At 55.3% G+C, this 17,186-nt stretch overlaps 2 protein-coding genes across 10 annotated transcripts in view; both read left to right on the top strand.

Moving 5' to 3' along the window:
* GCK (glucokinase) overlaps positions 1-1,100 on the top strand; it is a 55,745-nt gene extending 54,645 nt beyond the window's left edge. For all 8 annotated transcript variants that reach the window (XM_060157389.1, XM_060157382.1, XM_060157384.1 and 5 more), the window contains one exon: positions 11-1,100. In XM_060157389.1, coding sequence (XP_060013372.1) covers positions 11-155 — 145 coding nt within the window. In that variant the 3' untranslated portion in view covers positions 156-1,100. The remainder of the gene's footprint in view (positions 1-10) is intronic.
* A 115-nt stretch (positions 1,101-1,215) lies between these two features.
* On the top strand, positions 1,216-5,680 carry MYL7 (myosin light chain 7). Of its 2 annotated transcripts, XM_060157396.1 has the most exons (6): positions 1,216-3,567; positions 3,755-3,830; positions 4,162-4,266; positions 4,696-4,774; positions 4,985-5,033; positions 5,505-5,680. In XM_060157396.1, the coding sequence occupies exons 1-6, from the start codon at positions 3,532-3,534 to the stop codon at positions 5,604-5,606; spliced, it is 447 nt and encodes a 148-aa protein (XP_060013379.1). In that variant the 5' UTR covers positions 1,216-3,531; the 3' UTR covers positions 5,607-5,680. The 2 variants fall into 2 exon arrangements, with proteins under 2 accessions (XP_060013379.1, XP_060013378.1); XM_060157395.1 differs by having other exon boundaries at positions 4,985-5,680.
* Positions 5,681-17,186: the final 11,506 nt, after the last annotated feature.

The raw sequence follows: 17,186 nt of genomic DNA, 5'->3' as shown, positions 1-17,186 counted from the left end.
CCCTGCTCAGCTTCAAGGAGCGGTTCCACGCCGGCGTGCGCAGGCTGACGCCCAGCTGTGAAATCACCTTCATCGAGTCGGAGGAGGGCAGCGGCCGGGGTGCGGCCTTGATCTCCGCGGTGGCCTGTAAGAAGGCCTGCATGCTGGGCCAGTGAGAATAAAGGCTGCAAGGCAAGGAGGAGGCTGTGGCCGCTACTAGACCTGGGCTCCAGGGGACACACTTCCTACAGGTCCCCCCAACCTGGTCCAGTCAAGAGGCTTCTCCTTGTAAGGACCTTGGATGCCTCCCATCCCCGCTGTCACCCCAGGAGATGGGGAAAGCTTCTTTGGGGATGCGGTGAGGCCCTGAGCAGGGCTCTTCTCTCAGGGTCAGTTGGTAGGATAGCCCTAGGGCCCTGACTGGGTTGGGGGCTGAGATGAACAGGAATGGAGAACCCCCAAAGTACCTCACCTTTCTTGCTGCAATCAGGGGCCCAGAAGGGAGTTATTAACTCAGGATTTTGTTGCATTTCTGCACTGCTTGCCTCTTGGAGCTTTCAGCCTGGCTCAGCCCTTGCTCTGGGAAGGGGGTGCACTCTGGACTCTACCATGGCCTGGCTTCCCTGGGAACCCAGCCCACATAGAGAGGCAGCCCTCATGACCTGGCCAGACCTAGACCTGGGCTCCACAGGGGGCCCCGGGGAGCTGCAGATCACCCAGGCCTGGGAAATGGAAGGGACCAGCTCCATGTTGGAGGCTGTGGGTACCCCGAGGCCTGGAGATGGCAGCCTTTTCCCTCCCATCCTGCCATCCCTGAGTGGTTTCTGGTTCTGGGATGGACCCTCACAGGAGGTGCAAGAGACAGTCCCCAAAGCCCCTGCCCAGAGGGGCCCAGGAAGAGGAGGAGTCCCCCTACCCACAGACAGGCCTGGGAGCATCTCCGGGATCGAGTCCTCGGCTCCCACGGCGCTGGGCACTCAGAAACCCCAGCAGCACTCAGCACACCCCCAAGGGACCACCCAGGCCTCTTTCTTCTCACCAGACCTCCATGTACCACACCAACCTCTCCATGCCCAACCTGGGACTGTGTGGGTTTTTTTAATTAAAAGTTTGGAACATGACCTTGTCCACCATTCTTTGATCTCTGTGTATAAGACTGTGGGACAGTAAACATATAGACGTGGTCACATGTACACAGACACTCTGCAGGCCTAGGCGTGTTTTGGAGTTTGCCATCCTCTCCACAGAGCTATGCCAGGGATTGTGAAGAGTGACAGACCGGGCCTTAGGAACAGGAATGGGGTGGTGTGGCGGGGTGTGATCAGAGGTCCTGGACTTGCCCAGGCCTCTGCCCACCAGCCTGTGGGATGCGGGGTGTGGTTCTGAGGTCTCCGAGAGCTCCAAGGGAGTGTCAGGGAAGGAGTGGGGCTGCTCTGGGAAGGGGCACGGCTGGTTCTTGGGACTGGTCCTGCTGCAGGTCGGTCTCAACAGGGGATCCCTTGGAGCCACTTGGGTTGTGACAGTGACTGCAGTGGGAGGCCAGGATTACAAGAAGTCACATGATTTCTGCGGTCCTTCCAATTTGGTCCTGAATGAAATGCCTACTTCAAGTTAGCCAAGCCTAGGGCCTAAGACCAGTTACTTATGAACACGTATTCGTAAGATTTTAACATACACGCACTTTTTTTTCAGGTTTTTGGATGTTATCATCTTTTTTTAATTTAACTTTTATTTTATATTGGACTATAGTTGATTTACAACGTTGTGTTAGTTTCAGGTGTACAGCAAAGTGACTCAGTTATACATATATCCATTCTTTTTCAGATTCTTTTCCCATATAGGTTATTACAGAGTATTGAGTAGAGTTCCTTGTGCCATACAGTAGGTCCTTGTTGATTATCTATTTTGTATATAGTAGGGTGTATTCCACTCACTTTTCAATGAGAGAAACTATCCAGCAAATCTGGAATGACTGTGTTGTTTTATTCAGAACTTAACCCCAATTGTGATTTTGAGTTGTCACATCCTCCTTGAGACGCTCTCTCGTTTCCTGGTATGCCTCATGTGGAATTTAGTTCTCTCGAGTCTAAATTATGCATCAGAAGTTTGTGTGAGCATCTGATGACTTCATTATCAGTAGTAATGTACTCGTGTTCCACCATTCAGCTGCAGTATTTGATCTCATTTTACCATAAATTATTTCCTAGCTGTCCTTTATGTTATGGTTTAGGGCATTGTATTGTTTTTTTTTTTTTTTTTCCCTTTTACAATTCTCCATGGAGGTAGCTTGTATAGCCTATGAATTTCATTTCAGGAGAGTAAAGGAGGTGTTATAAAATACTTACTTGCTATACAAAAGGGACATTGGGGCTGATGGATGAGAACCCTGCTCTCCCAGCTGGCCTCCCCGCATTCCTCACCCCAGTGGGCCGTCTCCTGTACCCGGTTCAGGGAGCAGCCAGCAGCCCACTCGTGCTCTGGGCGGTCCCCAGCCCCCCAGCCCCTGTCTGCCCCGGGCCTGCAAGGAGCCTCGAGGCTGCTGCTCTGGTACAGCGGACGGAGCCTGGGCCCCTCACTCTGCGGTTGAGCCCCGCAAGAAGGGCTCGTGACCCACTTTCATGGGGATCCCAGGGGAGGCTTGGGGTCCAGGCAGTGCTCCATGCTCCAAAAGCATCACGTGGAGGCTCTGTTTGGGGTCACAGGCAGCTCAGGGCTGGCTTCTGCCCCTTGGTCAGAGGGGCCAGAGGCCAGGGCCAAGCATCTTCAGCAAAACCTCTGGGAATCCCCAGGGGTCTCAGGCCAGAGACCATCCTCAGAACCACCAACTGCCCTCCCAAGCCCAGTGGGGGCCCCGGGCCAGCCCCCGCACCACTGCTGTCCTCTTGGCCTGAGTGGGTTCTGGGCTGGAACTGCAGGAAGGACAGTCAGGTGGGGTTACAGGGGCCCCTCGTTCAGCATGAGAGTGGTGAGAGTTGCGACTCTGCTCTCAGGAGGCGTTTCACCCGGTGCTGTCAGGGTGGGTAGACACCCGGATGTCACAGGGCGGGGGGGCCTGAAGGTCGCCAGGAACGTGGCTGGAATCTGCTCGGGGGCCCTGTCCTCCCCCAGCCCAGGCAGAGGCTGCCAAGTTTGGGCCTGTCCTCTCCTCCTGTCCTTATTTGGTGCGCTCCAGGTGATAAGGCTGAGACATAAAGGGGGCTGTGGGCCCCTCGCAGCAACCAGGCTGCTGCAGAGAGAGACGATGGTGAGTGCCAGGTGGGGGGACTCAAGGCCAGCGGCCCCCCAGGTGCTGTCCTTTGGGCTGGGGGAGCGAAGCCAGTGACTTCTGTGCTTGTGTTGGGCCCGGAGAGACGGTCTCCAGGGACAGGAAGAGGACCCTGACCCGGGCTCTCCCGGGAATGCTCTGGGGAGGTCCGTGGCAGGGAGTCCTCGGGGAGCTGGGGAGAGGACCCCTCCGCTCCCACTGTGTTGCAGGCCAGCAGGAAGGCGGGGACCCGGGGCAAGGCTGCGGCCACCAAGCAGGCCCAGCGAGGCTCTTCCAACGTCTTTTCCATGTTTGAGCAAGCCCAGATCCAGGAGTTCAAGGAAGTGAGTGCCCTACCCCCAACAACCTGGGACCCATCCGGACACCCTGCCCCCAGCACACCCCTCTTCTCTGTAGGTCAGTGGTCCTGGCCCCTGTCCTTGCTCCTCCCACCACCCAGGATGCCCCTACCTCCCGCCTCCCCCGGGTGGGGACTGCTCCCACCTGCAGACTATAGCCTGCACCTCACAGGCCTTCAGCTGCATCGACCAGAATCGTGACGGCATCATCTGCAAGTCGGACCTTCGAGAGACCTACTCGCAGCTAGGTGAGGGCATCCACCTCCCGCCCGGCCCGGCCCTGCTGCCACCAGGGTCCCGGCTCAGAGCTGCTGGGCTGGGGGGAGCCCGCTGAGAGGGGACGGGCAGGCTCTCAACAGGCAGCGCCCCGGCCTGTATTCTTCTCCCGGCTCACCCTCCCGCCTCCTCTCACACCCCTCCCCCATCACACCCCCTCCCCCATCACACTTTCCTTCCACTTCACCTCCCCCACCCAGAGCTGCCTCTCACTCTCTACCCTGGGAAGGAGGGAGGGGCAGCCCAGGCCCTACTCGGGGACACTCAAGGTCCCTGTGTCCATTTCACGTCCCGCCCCACCAGGGAAGGTGAATGTCCCAGAAGAGGAGCTGGATGCCATGCTGCAGGAAGGGAAGGGGCCCATCAACTTCACTGTCTTCCTCACACTCTTTGGAGAGAAGCTCAACGGTGAGCCTGGGGCGGCTCTGGATCCCCCTGGCCAGGCAGCGAGCTTGAACCCCACCTGGACCCTGCCTGGACCCGGCCTGAATCCCACCCAGACCCCTTCCATACCGTACCTGGCCCTCGCCCGCCCAGAGGTTGTAGGGGCCACCTCTGCATTCCAGACCCATGAGCACTGATCACCCCAAGTCTCGGGGTTGGGAAATATGCCTTCAGATTCCAGTCCCAAATCCCCAATCCTAGTCTCCCTGCCAGGCTCGCCCATCTCAGAAGGACAGCCGCTCCTGGCGCCTCTGAGCCCCGAGGGGCGCTTTCTGTCGGAACACCCTCTCGCTTCTCTGGGCCTGGAGGACTCCCCCTGCACCCTGGGTTCCTCCTGGGTGGGACCGGGAGGATGGCAGTGTGGCTGCTTACCTGACCCCCTCGGCCTCCCAGGGACAGACCCCGAGGAAGCCATCCTGAGCGCCTTCCGCCTGTTTGACCCCAGTGGCAAGGGCGTGGTAAACAGGGACGAGTAAGTGGGAGCAGCAGGGCGAGTGCCAGGGGCACCATGTTGGATGGAAGCAGGGAGGGCGGAGGGTCGCCTTGTGAGGGTGGCCACCTGGACTTTGGGGCCCGCTCTGCTTTTGGGGGGGTGGCCACCTGGGCCAGGGGAGCCCCCATTTTCCTCTCCCGGATCGGCCGCCCCTGCAAGGCCCTCCCCACTGCTCCCCACCTCCTCCAGGTTCAAGCAGCTTCTCCTGACCCAGGCGGACAAGTTCTCTCTGGCCGAGGTGAAGATTCCGGCTCCTTCGACACCCCTCCAGGCCCCTTCACAGGGCCCCCAGCCCGCAGGGCCCTGGGGAGGTCTCGGTGACCCACTGCCCTCGTGGGCGTAGGGCCCAGCTTTCCGGGGAGGTGCCACCTCTCTTGGGATCTGGAGGGTGAAGGACATGGAATCAGAAAAGGAGGAGGGTGCAGGCTGGGTGAGCTGTGTGTGCAGAGGCCCAGGCGGGAGAGTGCGGTGCACCTCAGGATCTGGAAGAGGTTTCCTACACTGGGGAGGGGAGGGGGCCGGGCCCGTGGCCAGGGTGGGCCCTGAGACCCACGGCACCCTTTGCTCCTGCCCCAGCCTCCGGCTGAAAACGCTAAGGGGCAGCGTACAGCCCCAGGGGCGGGCCGAAGGGTCTCAGGCCTCCCTTGGGTCACAAGCACCGGCCCCCAGGACGCCCTGGCTGGGCGGCGTCTCACCAGTGCCTCCCCAGGTGGAGCAGATGTTCGCCCTGACGCCTATGGACCTGGCCGGGAACATCGACTACAAGTCCCTGTGCTACATCATCACCCATGGGGACGAGAAGGAAGAGTGAGCCCGAGGCGCTAGCGGCTGGGACTCAGGGCCGGCCTGTGGGGACACCTCAATAAACGCTGTTTCCGAATTAGACCCACAGTGGTGGCCTGTCTGTGACAGATGGGGTGGGGCTCCACAGGGACTGCTGTAAGAACCAGCCCGGCCCTCACCGGCCCCCTCCGTTCACCCCACACCGTCCCGTGACATATGAACCGGGATGCGCCCGGCTTACAGATGAGGACGCCGAGGGCTGCAAGGGTGCCCAGGGCCACTCCTCTAGGAGAGGAAACCCAGAGCTTTATGCCCATCTCCACCAGGCCCGGATCGAGCCACGCGACGGGGCTCTGCTCAGCAAACATCTGCCAATGGCCCAGGGACTCTGCCTTCCTGGGACCCCATCTCTGCACACGGGCTCAGGTGGGCGTCTGCACGCGCGTGTGGTGTGCTGGGCCCTGTGTGAAAGGCACCGAGGGACCCATTTGAAAACACAACAGGTGAGGTGCCTTGTCACCAAAGGAGGGGCTGGAGTACACGCAGACTTCCAAAGGAAATCCTCCGGAATTGGCCTCATGCCAATGGGTGTTTGGCATGAGGCCAAAACCTCATGGGTGTTTCTGGAGGGCATTGCTCGTGTCCCGTTCCCCACCCCACCTACAGAAACCAGGAGCTGGGGGGCACCCAGCCTCATCCTGGGAATGGGAGGGGGAGCAGGGCAACCTCCAGAGCACCCACAGCAGGGAGGGGGAGGAAGAGGCAGTGGGGAGAGAGACAGCTTGAACCCGGGCAAGACCCAGAACACAGGAAGTCCTTCTCTGGACAGGAACCAGCAACACTGAGTAAGAGCTTTCTGCCTTCCCCGCCAACCTCCCCACCCCCTACCGCTCCCTCCAGGCCCTGCTGCAATCCCCCAGCTGGGGAGGCGGGAGGAGGTGAGGGAGAAAGGAGGAACTGACCACATTCCCTCCAGAAGGCAAGCAAGAGAAAGGCATTTCACCCGACGGGTGTTCAGTTTGGATGTTTACCTGGGACTTGGCAATTTTAATTACTACATTGAGAATTGAGATTTAAAGTTATCATGGCCTTTCTATTACTTATTCGTGATCACAAACGTCATGGCACTGCCTGAGTCTTCATCCAGAGAGCAGGCAGCCTCCCCGACTCTGCCCCCTACCCGCCCCCACAGCATGCTTGCCGGGAAGATGGGTGAACAGGATCAAGCAGGTGTTGGGAATTCCCTGGCGGTCCAGTGTTTAGGACTTGGTGCTTTCACTGCTGGGGCCCGGGTTCAGTCCTGGTCAGGGGACTGAGATCCTGCAAGCCTCACAGCATGCGCGTGCGCGTGCACACACACACACACACACACACACACACACACAGAGCAAAAACAAAAGTCAAGCATCAAGCAGGTGTTATGATTCTAGCTCATGAGTTCTGCTTGTTCAACAAACTGATTTCAAGAAGTAAGGGATGGGGCTTCCCTGGGGGGACAGTGGTTAGGAATCCACCTGCCAATGCAGGGGACACGGGTTCAAGCCCTGGTCCAGGAAGATCCCACATGCCACGGAGCAACTAAGCCCATGCGCCACAACTACTGAGCCTGAGCGCCACAGCTACTGAAGCCCGCACAGCTAGAGCTCATGTTCCACAACAAGAGAGGCCACCACAATGAGAAGCCTGCACATACAAGGGAGAGTAGCCCTTGCTCGCCGCAACTCGAGAAAGCCTGGCGCAGCAACAAAGACCCAATGCAGTCAAAAATAAGTAAATGAAATAAAATAAACCATGATAACTGTAGAAAAATGACTGATAAAAAGCTCCAAATATTAAAAAAATAAAGTTCAAAAATTAATTAATTAAGAAAAAAGAAGTAAGGGATGATTTTATAATTCAAGCCTCTTCAAGGAAAAGTTGTGAAAGACTCTGAAACAGACCAAAAAGATCATAGGTGTGTGAACAAAGAACAAAAAGCGTCGTTCACCACCCAGTTCTACAAGTCACAGCCCACTGCAGTCGCCCACCATCCGGATGGAAGACAGGAGGAAGCATTCTGTGCTTTGGATAACCGGCCCCTAGATAGTTAGATGCATATCTCAGGAAGGATTCCAATAACCCCAGATTCCTGCATCTTCCCATACATTGAAAAGTACTAGAATCATTAACTTGATTTGTGACTAGGAGTCACACATCCTTTGTCCTTTGTGACTAGGAGTAATCTTTTACCAAGATGTATGCTTGACTACATGTATCTCCTAGCCAAAAAAATCATATATAAACTGGCTTCTCGCCTTCCTCTTCAGAGCAGTTCCAAGGAGCTCGCGGAGCAGCTGTCTCTCAGGCTACTGTCCTCAGTAAGACCCGCAGGAGGGCCTTGAGCCAGGGCTGACCCGCTGTGCTGCTCAGTCCCTTGGGCTTTGAGTGGTGCAAGCAGAGATGGCTGCAAAGGCAAATACAAATTAAAAATGAGAAAAAGTTAATACTCGCTGATGCAAAGAAAGTAAACACTCTCCTCCCCTTCCTTAGAGCATTTCCTTTAGAAAACTTGTAAGTTCTTTCTGTGTGTGTGTGTGTGTGTGTGTGTGTGTGTGCGCGTGTGTGTGTGTAAATCTGTTTAAAAGCTAAATCAGCCTCTTGCCAGTTTGACAACGCTGGACCGTCTCCCAAGAACCTGGGGGCATCTCTCTGGAGAGAGGTTGCACCCCCCTCGCCCAGATGCCCTGTGTGGTAGGAGCTTGATTTCCATGGCCCGGCTTGCAAGCCTGCTTCCAGTTGTAAAGAGATGAGAAGTTTGCTCTTCCTCCAGATAAAGGCAGTTAGCAAACGCAGGTGGCCCCCTCAGTCCCAGTGGGGCAGGGCGGGGTGGGCGGCGGGTGAGCTGTGTGACAGACAGTGCTGCCAGGCCTCTCACTCAGGACTGGTTTCTGTTTCTCTTGAGGACGAGGACAGATGGGTTGAACTGGCATGAAAGGGGCGAGACTACTTCCTGCTCTGCCATCTCTGTGATGAGCAGAGTCCTGGCTTCGTGCTTATTCAGTAACGCATCTGTCTTCTTTCTTGTGACTTTGGTGGAGAGGTTTTCTGGGTTGGCAGGAGATGTTCTTTGAATTATCACCCCAGCTTCGCCTGAAGCTCCATCCCACCGGAGCCTCAGCCTCGCTGGAGCGGGTGGGGAGTGGGGGATGGGAGGGTGGGGACAGAGAGGCCTCACCGGGCTGGCCAGGTGTGCAGCGCATGGTCAGGGTGGATCCAGGCCCCTGTTCGCTGTATTTTCTAATTTTATCCTGAGACTGTGCAGCCCCCAGCCCGGGCCCCAGTCCCTGCCCTGCCTCCACCCCATCTCAGAGGCAGGGCTCACATTCTTTCTTTAGCCATTTTGACACCACTGATAAAGTTAGAGACAGCCTCTTTTATCAGTTCTGCCCTGGCATGAGAAATCTGCGATCCGTCTGCTTCTCCAGAAGATGTGGCCTGTCCAGAGAATTAGCCGACAGGGTCTGATAGCTGTCACTCTCCCCATAGCCCACCTCGCCCACCCTCTGGTCCAGGCCCTCTCCCAGCAGGCTGAGAGGTCCAGTTCCCCAGTTTGAGTGACTGAGTTGATCCGAGAGATCTCAGTGTTGGTGCTTTGCTCTGATTTCACTGCAGCAACGATGCAGTTACACTGGAAAGACTAGTAAATAATAGGTCTACATACACTTGCCTCTTTGCAGTGAGCCTTCTAGACTCTTCTGGCCTGAAAGGCCAGGAATGTGGAGATGCAGAGGGAGGCACCGTGCTGGGGGAGGCCTTCTCCGCGGCAAAGGAGCAGGCCTGGGAGTCAGGGGGCCACACTCATTGTGTAGGTGAGTGACCTTGAACGACCCCTGCTCCCTCTCTGGGACTCGGTTTCCTCGTCTGTGAAGGAGAGGCAGGTCTGGATGTGAACAGCACCTGACGCTTGTTGAGCACTCCTGCACCAGGCACTGTGGAGATACCGTCCAGGGCCACACGTGGCAGACTCCTCATTGCCAGCCTCTAGCCCCAGAGTAAAGTCTACACTTCTCCGCCTCCTTGCCAATAGGTATGACCCAGTGGGTATCAGTTTTGCCCTTAAGAGACAGATGTGTGCCCTTCTTTACCTCCCTTCCTGGCATACGACCCCCAGGGCTGTTGGGGGGGGGCGTGAGCTGGACCCAGCTGGGTCCCTGACACTTGGGGGCACCCCACGACAGCTAGACCTCCTGTCCACAAGAAGAGAAATAAAAATTCTATGTAATCGGGCTTCCCTGGTGGCGCAGTGGTTAAGAGTCCGCCTGCCAATGCAGGGGACACGGATTCTATCCCTGGTCCCGGAAGGTCCCACATGCCGCGGAGCAACTAAGCCCGTGCGCCACAACTACTGAGCCTCTGCTCTAGAGCCCGCGAGCCACAACTACTGAGCATACGTGCCATCACTACTGAAGCCCATGCGCCTAGAGCCTGTGCTCTGCAACAAGAGAAGCCACCACAATGAGAAGCCTGCGCACCGCAACGAAGAGTAGCCCCCGCTCGCCGCAACTAGAGAAAGCCCACATGCAGCAACGAAGACCCAACACAGCCAAAAATAAATAAAATAAATTTATAAAAAAAGAAAAAAACACTTCTATGTGATCGAAGCCCTATTATTTGGAGTTTTTTTATAGTTATAGCAGAACCTAGTCCTAACCAACACAGTATGGCCATTATCCCCACCTCAGCGGCAGGGAAACTGAGGCACCCCGTGGTTAAGCAAACTTTTCAGAGCCACACACAGCCCGGAGGTGGCACAGCCAAGTTTGAATCTGCTGTCGATCTTTGTGCGGACTGATACCAGGCAGAGCATGTGGCACTAAGGCTATAAGTCTGGGTCTTTCTCTCCAGGACAACAAACTGGCCACAGGTGGCCCCAGAGAGCCCACGGATGGACTGAGTCCTCACACGTGGAGGCCCCACACACACACCCAGGGGCTGAAAATGAAAACATGTGAATTATTGATATATACCTCTTAACAGCACTCACCCACACCCTGCCAGCCTCTTCTGAGATCAGCCCAGAGTAAGCCCCCTGCGACAGACACTAGTTTTAGTTCAGGACCACCGGGCATATCCACAGGGCGGGGGCCACTGCAGCACTTGATTTTGTTTTTCTGATTCAATGTGCAGCTGGAGGAACGTGCAGATGTCTTGGGGGTGGGCTGGTACCCCAGACAGTTAATGGGTGCTGTCTGCACAGGTGACCTGACAGTTTCCTAGCCGCGAGGGGGGAGGGGAGGTGGTGAGGGCCTTAAAAGGGTGGCAAGCTGGAGGAGTTGTCGTCTGTTTTGAGGTGACAGAGCCCCCGCGAGCCACAGCTCGTCTGCATACCACAGTGGGGCAATCACACCATAGTCAAGGCTTTCTGTGTGTCAAGTTCATGCAGAGCTGCTCCATGAGGAGGCCAAGTCTGTTTCTCCACCCTGGAACCTGGGCTGGCCCATGGCTTGGTGGCCTCAAGCAGCCTGTGGTTCTGTCCTCACTTCCTTGGAACGGGAAGTCATTGTGCAAGGCAGAGCCCAGAATAAAGGTCACGTGAGAGAGAGCCCTGGCCCTAGGCCATCCCACCCGAGGCTGGACTTGGAACCGAGACTGTTGGACCCCTAGCTGCTGTCAAATGGCCATGTCCAACCTCAGGCAGGAAGAGACAACGAGCTGTCGGGGCACCCACTGCACCACAAGAAATAGGAAATTGTTGCTTTAAGTCAGTAAGACTTGGGATGGTTTGTTTTGCTGTCATAGATAAGAGGAGGAGGAAATAATGTCAAGGAGGAGGAAATTTTCCCCTCTCCCCTCGTGAGTTCTTGCGGCTGGACCAATAATAAAACTGAACAAGACCAGTTAACAGGAGAAAAAGAAACACATTTTAATTCCTGCACATGGAGGTCTCATGGGAATGGGACCTAAGAAGCCACCAAAGCAGGCAGCTTTTATACTTTTTAGGCAAAGAAACCAATTTGGGAGGAGTTGACAGCATGAAGAAACTGAGATTTTGAGGGCTTAATTGGGGAAGAATCTAAACAGAATTTGGGTTTGGGGTTGTAAATTTAAAAAGTCACAAGGTGTGTTCATACAGGCTTCTCGCCCCAATTTCCCGTCTCTAGCAATAAGGGTGTCCTTCCCCCTCCAGGCGTAGGGAGCCCTTTCGCAAGAGAGGTGATTTCCTGCTTTCAGGGAGACAGAAAGGAGGCTCAGGGTGTCCCTCCTGCATTGGTCATTTCTTAAGTAACTTTAATTCAAAATAATCAATATGCCATTGTGGCCTATTATGGGATGGCCCACCCTGAGTCCCAACAGTAGCACTGCCAAAACTTTAGGAACGATGAACTGACAATTGAGATTCTTTCCTTCATTTTGACCTTCGGTTACAGGAAACAAGGCCCACTCCAACTGGCTCACGGCTCACTGGTACCCCAGGCACCCATGGTTTTCGGTTAGAGACTTACTGAGACCAGCTCCTCTGATGGAGGACACAGGGCATGGAGATGCTGAGAGTGCAGGCTGGAGGGAGCTGAGCCAGAAGGTGCGGGAACAGGTCCGGTGGTCATCAGGGCTGTGCCCGCCCCCTCACAGGTCCCACATGTGGCCTTCTGGCCTCCTTGGGCTTCAGGCCCCAGCACAGGTACCACCTCCCTAGGAAGCCATCTCCCGACACAGGTCTGGGCCATGCTCCACTTAGGGCTTGTCCAGCCCACCCTTAGGTCAGCCCAGCTTCCCGGCTTCAGCAACACAAGCTTAGAGATGTGCGTCATCCCATCCCTAGCACCAAGCCTGGCCCGTAGCAGGTGCTTGGGGAATGTCTCGCGAATGATTATAGAGATATTATGAATGTCCCGACTCCTGGAGCCCGAGACCGGGAAGCTTTGTAGGTTCTGTGGGTCCGTGGGGTCTGCGGTTTCTCTCCAGGCAGGCCTTCGGCCACAGGAGACAGCACAGAGGAAAGGGGCAGGAGCTGTGGCTGCGGGGAAAAGGGGGAGCTCTTCTCCCACTGTCCCCTCCAGCTCTGCCGCCCGCTGCCCTTCAGTGCCGTCTGTGCTACCCCAGGGGTCTGGAACAGCCTCTGACCTCCACCTGCCAACTCGCCTTGGCCCTGCCCCCCCCCCACAGGATGCTCTGCTGACGCGCACAGCCACCCAGCTCCAAAATAGAGCCTTACCATCCCTGCCCGCCCGGTTCTGCCGTCAGCAACACCTCCACCATCCTCCCCCGACCCGCTCCTTAACTCTCACCCCTACAAGGGTGAGAGTTTGTCCTCCTCCCACCCCTACAAGGCTGCCCTCCCCAGCACCTCCCCAGGTGCCCTGGTCAGCCCAGCTCCAGCCTGATTGTCCTGCCCCCTCTGACTCCTGCTGCTGGCCTGACCTGACCCCCGACACCCTCCCTGCGAATGTCCACAGCTTTCTGCTTCCATAGTGCAAGGAGTTGCCTTGCAGTGGACAGGGGTCATTTTCCCAGCTCACTGCCTGTCCGCTTTCTAATAGCACTGATTCCCATGGGGAATTACTTCTCTCAGAACGTGTGTGGCTCTGATGGGGGTAGTTCCTGGTAACCAACCCTACAGAGGCGAGGGGCTCAGACCTCATCTACACAGCGGGTAGCAGGCACTTGGGCCAGCCAGCTGGACCACCTTACCCAGACTGCTTCATGAGTGAGTAATCTTAGGGCAGAGGGAACCCTGGGGGCTGGCATCAGATCAGAGAACTCCAGACAGGAGATGACTGCTGTGCTCCCAGCTTCACGGCCCTCCTGTGCTTTCCATCTGTTCCCAAACCCAGTCCTCCAACCTCCCACCAATGCTGTGTCTCCCTTATACTGATATCCAACTAATCAACTACCTTTGTTTTGTTTTTTTAAAATTTTATTTATTTTTTTATTTGGCTGGGTGGGTCTTCGTTGCTGCGCGCGGGCTTTCTCTAGTTGTGGTGAGCGGAGGCTACTCTTAGTTCCAGTGCACAGGTTTCTCACTTGTAGTGGCTTCTCTTGTTGCAGAGCATGGGCTCTAGGTGCACAGGCTTCAGTAGTTGTGGCATGCGGGCTCAGTAGTTGTGGCTCGTGGGCTCTAGAGCGCAGGTTCAGTAGTTGTGGCGCACGGGCTTAGTTGCCCCACGGCACGCGGGACCCTCCCGGACCGGGGCATGAACCCACGTCCCCCACACCGGCAGGCGGACCCCCAACCACTGTGCCACCAGGGAAGCCTGAACTCTTGTGTATTCTTAGTGGGAATGTAAAATGGTACAGCTGCTGGGGAAAACAGAATGATGGTTCCTCAAAAAATTAAACATAGAAATACCATTTAATCCAGCAATTCTATTTCTGGGTATATGGCAAAAAGAATTGAAAGCAGGGCCTCAAACAGATATTTGTACACCCACGTTCTCAGCAGCATGGTTCACAATAGCCAAAAGATGAAAACAACCCAAATCGGTATCCATCAGTGGATGAATAAACAAAATGTGTTCTATACATACACTGAATTATTGTTTGTCCATAAAAAGGGATGAAATTCTGATACATTCTGCAACATGGATGTACATTGAAGATATTTTAATGGAAATAAGCCAGATACAAAAGGACAGATATTGTATAATTCCATTTATATGAGATACCTAGAATAGGCAAATTCACAGAGACATAGATTAGAGGTTGCCAGGGGCTAGGGTAGGGGGAATGGAGAGTTATCGTTTAGTGGATACACAGATTCAGTTGGGGATCATGAAAAACATCTGGAGATGGACAGTGCTGGTGGTTGCACAGCAATGTGAATATACTTAATACCAATGAACTGTACACTTTATAAGGGTTAAAACGGTCAATCTTATGTTATATATATTTTACCACAATAAAAAAATTTTTTTTTAATAAAACCACATTAGTGAGCATCATTGAAGGCCCTCTCCCTGTAATGCCATTCCACCCAGCCCTTGTTTTCAATGGAAACTAGTACTTATTTGAGGGACCCAATCCCAAAGACACCACTTCAGCCTTTTGGGACCCCTCTGCTCTTTTATATACCTACATACTTCATTTAAGAACATGTTTGGGGCTTCCCTGGTGGTGCAGTGGTTGAGAATCTGCCTGCCAATGCAGGGGACATGGGTTCGAGCCCTGGTCTGGGAAGATCCCACATGCCGCGGAGCAACTGGGCCCGTGAGCCACAGCTGCTGAGCCTGCGTGTCTGGAGCCTGTGCTCCGCAACAAGAGAGGCCGCGATAGTGAGAGGCCCGCGTACCGCGATGAAGAGTGGCCCCCGCTAGCCGCAACTAGAGAAAGCCGTCGCACAGAAACGAAGACCCAACACAGCCATAAATAAATAAATAAATTTATAAAAATAAAAAAAAGAGAACACGTTTGGGCGACTTCCCTGGTGGTCCAGTGGTCAGGACTCTGTGCTTCCAATGCAGGGGGCGTGGGTTTGATCCCTGGTTGGGGAATTAGGATCCCGCATGCCACACAGTGCTGCCAAAGAACAAACAAACAAACAAACAAAACATGTTTCATTTCATGTTCAGAAAATCCAAAGTGGGGAAAACAAATTAGGGGTTCCTTTTCTAAAATAAAATAAGAAGTTAGCAATTGCTGGTCCTGGTTCAGTAGCTAAGTGGTATCCGGGCTGGCATCTTTGCCGGACACTACCAGGCACTGTATTCACTACAGAAAGAACGGAGAAAGGCAGTAGGCTGTGCCCCTCCTTCTTATCACAAAACCAGATTTCTCAGAAACCCAACCTTCCACCCCCCGCCCCCATCCCTGCCAGACTTCCCCTACATCTCTGCCAGATCTGATCTCATCATCACCCTTGGCTGCCAGGGAGGCTGGGAAAATCAACACTTAAGCCTTTCCATCCTTGCAGACAGCCAGGGCAAGAGAGTTAGGGAAGGATGTTCCGCCCATGGAAGCACACCCACTTGTCCGCAGCCCCCCCTTTCCCAGCCACCATCATTCCTACTATGACTGTTGCCTCCGGGTCTGTCCTACACCCCCTCACCTGCCCCAACTGCGTGCCTGACATAGGCCTGCCAGTAGCCGACCTCAGTGGAGAGGCTGCCCAGCTTCATGTCTGAGCAGAAGTATCAATTCCAGACCCCGGCTCCCTGGCTGTGTGACCCTGTGCAACTATGAATCTTTCTGTAAAACGGAGATCATAGTACCTGCCTCACAGGGCTATGGTAAGACTCAATAAGATAATGCTCTTGAGACATTTAGCACATTACATGCCCCGCCCCACCCCCACCCCCGAAAAGTGCTCATCTATTCATTCAACAAATACAGGCTGAACTGGGAGTTTCCATGAGTCAGGCACTGTGGTAAGTGAACTAGACTAGCTTTCTGCACATCCTCTGAGGGCAGACTTATCCAATCCAGTCTAACTGGATGTTTGACAAATGTCTGAACGGCAGGGACAAAAGTGAAGTAATGGGTAATTAGATGGGCAGTCCAGCTGACCTGCATATGCAGAGAGCCAGCACACATACAATGGCAGGGCTGAGTCACGCTGCCTCAGAATGAATCCTAGTTGTTACTCACTAGCCCTGTGACCTCTCAGTGCCTCAGTTTCCTCCTCTTCAAAGGGTTATTGGATTTTGAATTTGTATGTGTCAAGAATTTAGAACAGTGTCAGGTCCATAGCAAGGGCTTTTATGTGTTATTCATAACTATTATCTACTTCGTTGCGGAGACAAGACTGGGACTTGAGAAACAGATGCAGAGTGAACCAGCAGAACAGCATGTGCTAAAGAGACTGAATCCCGGCGCTGGTGGGAGTGGAGAGGAAGCGTCATGGGGAAGGGCCACTGGGGCTCGCTTAGGAATTCCAAGCGATGTGGATTGGTGGAGAGGTGGAAAAGAGCCCGCACGAAGTGCGGGACGGCAGGAGAATTCCTTGGTGGGTAGGAGGAGTGTGGATGACGAGAGGCAGTGAGGACAACAGAGACCAGGAAGTGTTGGGTGGAGGCTGGCAGGGCTGTTGGCCCCGTGCGAAAGGCCTCAGCCAGCCAGTCCGCTTCCCTGACCCTAACTCTAAGTCCTCCCCCACTGTTCTGGAACCCAGTGCCCGGCCCTGTCCTCGGACTTGCGGCAGAGTAATCGCTCCCCTTAGGCGGTGCAACCATCGTCCTCAGCCCTCCCACCGTCCACCGCAGAAGCGGGGACCCAGCGGTGTCCTGGGGTGGCGCAAGGGGCGCCAACTCTCGGGAAGGCGCAGTGACCTCAGGGTCAGGCCTCCGGGAAGGGCCGGGTCGGGGCGTCACGGCGCACACGAGTGCACACTAGTCTCTAAGCTGCAACCCCGCCCCGCGTTTCCCTTGGAATCGGGGGCGTGATCCCGCGCACGCGCAGAGCTCAGGGGCGGGGCGCGCGTCAATGGACGGGGCGGGCGCGGCTGTGGGCGAGCCCTGGGGGGGTGATTAGCATGGTGGAGCGCGCTGTCATTGGCGGGGTGCAGCATGGGCGGGGCGAGGCTCGCGGAGTGGCGGGAGGAGGTGCGCGGCGGTGGGCGGTCCCCGCGATGATGAGCATGGTGGAGCACGCAGTGATTGGCGAGATGCCTCTGTGGGCGGGGCAAGGAGCGCGGATT

Source organism: Lagenorhynchus albirostris, chromosome 8 (assembly GCF_949774975.1).
Source record: "Lagenorhynchus albirostris chromosome 8, mLagAlb1.1, whole genome shotgun sequence".
NCBI classification, from domain to species: Eukaryota; Metazoa; Chordata; class Mammalia; order Artiodactyla; family Delphinidae; genus Lagenorhynchus; species Lagenorhynchus albirostris.
Note: the sequence above shows the minus strand (reverse complement) of the source record. Positions and strands in the feature narration are given on the sequence as shown.

Bases quoted from the DNA above. Each gene is read 5' to 3' on its own strand.
- MYL7 (XM_060157395.1), top strand. From the start codon at position 3,532: ATGTTTGAGCAAGCCCAGATCCAGGAGTTCAAGGAA. The intron at 3,568-3,754 runs GTGAGTGCCCTA...TGCACCTCACAG, and splicing joins AGATCCAGGAGTTCAAGGAA to GCCTTCAGCTGCATCGACCA. The intron at 4,775-4,984 runs GTAAGTGGGAGC...CACCTCCTCCAG, and splicing joins GGCGTGGTAAACAGGGACGA to GTTCAAGCAGCTTCTCCTGA.